Source organism: Plasmodium reichenowi, chromosome 11 (assembly GCF_001601855.1).
Source record: "Plasmodium reichenowi strain SY57 chromosome 11, whole genome shotgun sequence".
NCBI classification, from domain to species: Eukaryota; Apicomplexa; class Aconoidasida; order Haemosporida; family Plasmodiidae; genus Plasmodium; species Plasmodium reichenowi.
Genome location: NC_033656.1, coordinates 340582 through 342777, shown reverse-complemented (window position 1 = coordinate 342777; position 2196 = coordinate 340582). Strand labels below are relative to the sequence as shown.

The window sequence follows — 2196 nt, the reverse complement described above, 5'->3', positions numbered from 1 at the left end:
TTTTAAATTATGAACGAGTCAGGAAGAAAAAAAATAAAAATTTAAATATTCAAATAGCTATTTCTTTTTTTTTTTTGCACACTATATTCAATATAAGAGTAATTTATTTTGTAAATAAAATAAAATCTGGTGATATAAAAAAAAAGTTGGAATAACAGAAAGTTGAGTATAAATATGCAAAGCGATAATAAAATTGAAGATGATAAGAAAAAAGAAAGTGGTCATGAAGAGAACAAAAATGTTGGCAAAGAATATATAAGTGATAACCAAACGAATTTTAGTAATGATCAAGAAGGTGTAGATAATAACAGCCTTCTGTGTAAAGAACAAACTGATAATTCCAAAGAACATTTGGATTTTAACAAATATGATAATTTATCAAAGGATATTCAAGAATATTATGTTGGGGTTCCATACAGCTGGGAATATGTAGAGGATAGTAAGAGCTGGTTTATTGTTGAAACAAGCAAAAATTATAAATTTTTTTATAATAAGAAAAGTAATGAGAAAACATGGATATGTCCTGAAGAAGTTCAAGAATTATTAGACAAACAAAACAAAGAAGAATCAAATGATATAAAAAGCTACGAAGAGAATGATTATAATTGTGATAATAAAAATGAAGATATGGATAATATTTTAAAAGCATATAAAGAGCTTTTAATAGAAAAAGAGATTAATGAATTTTCTAAATATGAAAATGTTCTAGCTACTATTTTATATGATAGTAGATATTTAAATGTACCAAAAGAAATGAGAAAAGAATATTTTAATAAATTAATTAAAGAAATAAATGAAGATAAAAAAGATGAATTGAAAATATTAATCGAAAATTTTCAAAGCTTATTAAAGAAAAAAGAAGAACATTTTTATTATCCATTTAATGAACATGATGCTATAAAGGTTTTACAAAAACATAAAGCATATGATGGTAATAAAACAAATAACTGGGTAAACACACGAAATAAATTATTAAAAAATTTCTTAGAAAAAAAAACCAAAGAGACAGAAAAAAAAGTTGAAGATAAATATGAAGATGCTCTAATTAATTATTTGCAAAATGAAAATCCAAAAGAATGGATAAAAATTAAAAATCATCTAATGAAAAAAGAAAAATATGATATTTTATCTTATAAAAGAAAAAATCAAATATTTGAACAAGTAAGTGAAAATCTGTTGAGAGAAATCAAAAAAAGAAAAAGGAAATATAAAAGTGGAAGAGAGGAAAAAGATTATGAAGGTTATGAAAATGATAAAGCTGAGTATCATTATGATGATCGTAGGAAATATTCAAAAAAAGAATTTGAGGATTATCAAAAAGAAAAAAAAAGTGAAAAAAATTTGTTTATAACTATATTACATGAAAAATTAAAATGTCCTAAAGTAGATGAAGAGCTTTTGAAAGCAGGATATAATTCTATAGATAATAAAAATACCTTTGAAGATATTTGTTTGTTACCACGTGATATTTTAAATGATGAAAGATATAAAAATATCACTTTAAATGATAATGAAAAATTTGTATTATACAAAGAATTTATAAATAATTATATAGATTCAAAAAAAATAAGCTTTCATAAATTATTATCAGAGTTGTCTATTAATTGTATTAACAACACACTTGATGAAATAATTCTTATGATAGATAAAAATAACAAAATGTTTAAAGATATTAATAAATGTCATCTAGAAGAAAATTATAATAAATGGAGAGAATATAAAATAAAGGAAGCAAAGAATATATTTCGAAATTTTCTAATGAAATTTAATTATATAAAATATGATTCTGATGAATACAATAATTATAAACAATTAATTGATCGTTTATCCCAGGACGTGAGGTAAGAAAGGAAAAAATAGGTACATAATATGTAAATGTTTTTATATATCTGAATATATATATTATAATTATAATATAATATAATATATAGTGTGTAATATTCATTATTGTGTTTTTTATACATGTAAAATAAATGAAATGCATATAGTGATATATATTATTTTATTTTGATCTCACATATACTACAGCTATCAAAGGTTAAATTGTGTTCCTAAAGAAAGAGAGCAAATCATATTGTCCAGGATAGAAGAGCTTAAAGAAGAACATGAGAAAAATAAGAATTTGGCTGAACGTTTGAATTTTTAGAACATTTTTATACAAAAAAAAAAAAAAAAAAAAAAAAAAAAAAAAAAAAA

General features: G+C 21.5%; 1 protein-coding gene across 1 annotated transcript; it reads left to right on the top strand.

Moving 5' to 3' along the window:
- Positions 1-174: 174 nt before the first annotated feature.
- Positions 175-2146, top strand: PRSY57_1109700 (hypothetical protein; the record flags this gene model as incomplete). Its single annotated transcript, XM_012908062.2, has 2 exons — positions 175-1841; positions 2029-2146. 2 exons carry the CDS (start codon positions 175-177, stop codon positions 2144-2146), a joined length of 1785 nt encoding a protein of 594 aa, XP_012763516.2.
- Positions 2147-2196: the final 50 nt, after the last annotated feature.